We start from the raw sequence: 2047 nt of genomic DNA on the forward strand, positions 1-2047 counted from the left end.
ATATTGAGTTTAAAGCCCCGAAACAGTCCATCAAAGACGGACTGTCCAAGCTGAAAAAAATATCTTAAATGAAAAAAAATGAGTTTAACCCATTTTACATTTTGCCAAAATCCAAGATTCAAATTAGTATTTAGGAAACATAAAACATAAATCATGATACTTGTTTTGCATGTTTGTTATGCATGATCATCTCTAAGAATCATGCACAACGCATCCATCAAAACTAAATATCATAAGAAAAGTTTGCTAAAACTTGTACAAGATGGCTCTGATACCACTGTTGGAGTATGATACAAATTCAAAGCGAGCGGAAGCATTTTTAAAACTTTACAAAATCATACTCTTCCCCGGATCATTGTACAAAACTTTAGCAAACAAAACAAATTAACGAAACCGAACAAGAGAATATTAGAATACAACCTTTGTAGCCTTTTGAAGATCGAATTTGAAAACTCAAAGAAGAGTTCCTCTAAACGGTAGACACCCAAAGTTCCAACCTTGCTTCGATCTATACCTTCTACTTAATGGATCTTTTCTTCTTCCTTATTTCCACCAAAACAGAACCCAATTATAAATCTCAAGTATTTTGGTTACTGGAAAATGAGAAAAAGAAATAGCATTTTTTTATATGTGGTTTTTGTATCACAAGTAACGTAACTTTTCAATACCAAGACTTGGTATTATATATTACATAATTGATACAATAATACATCTAGTACAAATATAATAAATAAAGATTTGGATCTAGTACAAATATAATAAATAAAGATTTGGAAAGATTTGCAAAATCAAATCTTTATATAAAATAAGATTTACAAAATCAAATCATATTTTATAAATCAAATCAAATCTTATATCTTATATAAAATATGATTTGCAAAATCTAATCAAATATCTACATATTTAGATTTGTAAGTATATGTATACACATAAAAAAACTTACTTAATTTATTAAACCATTAACTAATGATTAATAAATTAATTTTCAATTAGAAGGTATATCAAACAATTTACGATTGGCCTTTGTGTGTGACCGAATAGGATAAATGGACTTTTATTATTTAATGTCATGGGCATATCTTCGGAATATATGTACCACGGTCAAACCACGGTCGAACCGTAGCCAACCCGAGAACATATTTCCAACACTAGCTTCAATGTTAGGCGCAAATCAACTTGATTGGCAAAAGATTTTTGCAATTGCGACTGGTGTAGCGAAAGGGCTAGCTTATCTACATGAAGAATGTCTAGAGTGGGTTTTGCATTGTGATGTTAAGCCAGATAACATATTATTAGATGTTGATTATAATCCAAAAGTGGCTGATTTTGGCATGTCCAAGCTATTTCGTCAAGATGCAACGGATAATTCTATCTTTTTGAGGATAAGGGGAACTAGAGGGTATATGGCTCCAGAATGGTTGTTTAATCATCCAATTACTTCAAAAGCGGATGTTTATAGCTACGGAATAGTGGTGCTCGAGATGATAACTGGACAAAGTCCCATGTGTGATCAAGCAAGTGACGTTAGCGAAGAGGTGGAGCAAAAACCGCTCGTGAGTTGGGTGCGAAATAAGGTTTATGGGAATGGTCATAGATTAACAGAAACACAAATCATTGATATACTGGACCCTACAATGATGGACGAATATGAAAATGGGCAGATTGAAAAACTTTTAAAAGTGGCTTTGCAATATGTTGAGGAAAATAAAGATTTGAGACCATCTATGAGCGAGGTTGTGAAGATGCTATGCAACCAGGAGATGGATGATTACCGTAATTAACTTCCAGAAATTTAGATTTCGGTTATAATTCTAAATATGTACTCGATATGATGTGCGTTTTTCTGTATTGTTAAAGATACACAATCTAGTCCTATACATATTTATTTCTTTATTCTTACACACTTTTATAATTATAGGACCTTTGATGCAAAGTTGCTGATTGTTAGTGGCTATAGTCTGAATGTTGGAACTTAGGACTGTTGTTATGATACCTTGGAAGAGGGTTGTGGCTTGACTTAAAGATCCAAGAGTTCAAGGGTGTCTTG

At 32.5% G+C, this 2047-nt stretch overlaps 1 protein-coding gene across 1 annotated transcript; it reads left to right on the top strand.

Annotated features, from left to right (window-relative positions):
• The first annotated feature begins 1157 nt into the window (after positions 1 to 1157).
• On the top strand, positions 1158 to 1781 carry LOC139848742 (probable receptor-like protein kinase At5g20050). Its single transcript, XM_071838446.1, has one exon. The coding sequence runs from the start codon at positions 1158 to 1160 to the stop codon at positions 1779 to 1781; it is 624 nt and encodes a 207-aa protein (XP_071694547.1).
• Positions 1782 to 2047: the final 266 nt, after the last annotated feature.

This window comes from Rutidosis leptorrhynchoides, chromosome 5, assembly GCF_046630445.1.
Source record: "Rutidosis leptorrhynchoides isolate AG116_Rl617_1_P2 chromosome 5, CSIRO_AGI_Rlap_v1, whole genome shotgun sequence".
NCBI lineage: Eukaryota > Viridiplantae > Streptophyta > Magnoliopsida > Asterales > Asteraceae > Rutidosis > Rutidosis leptorrhynchoides.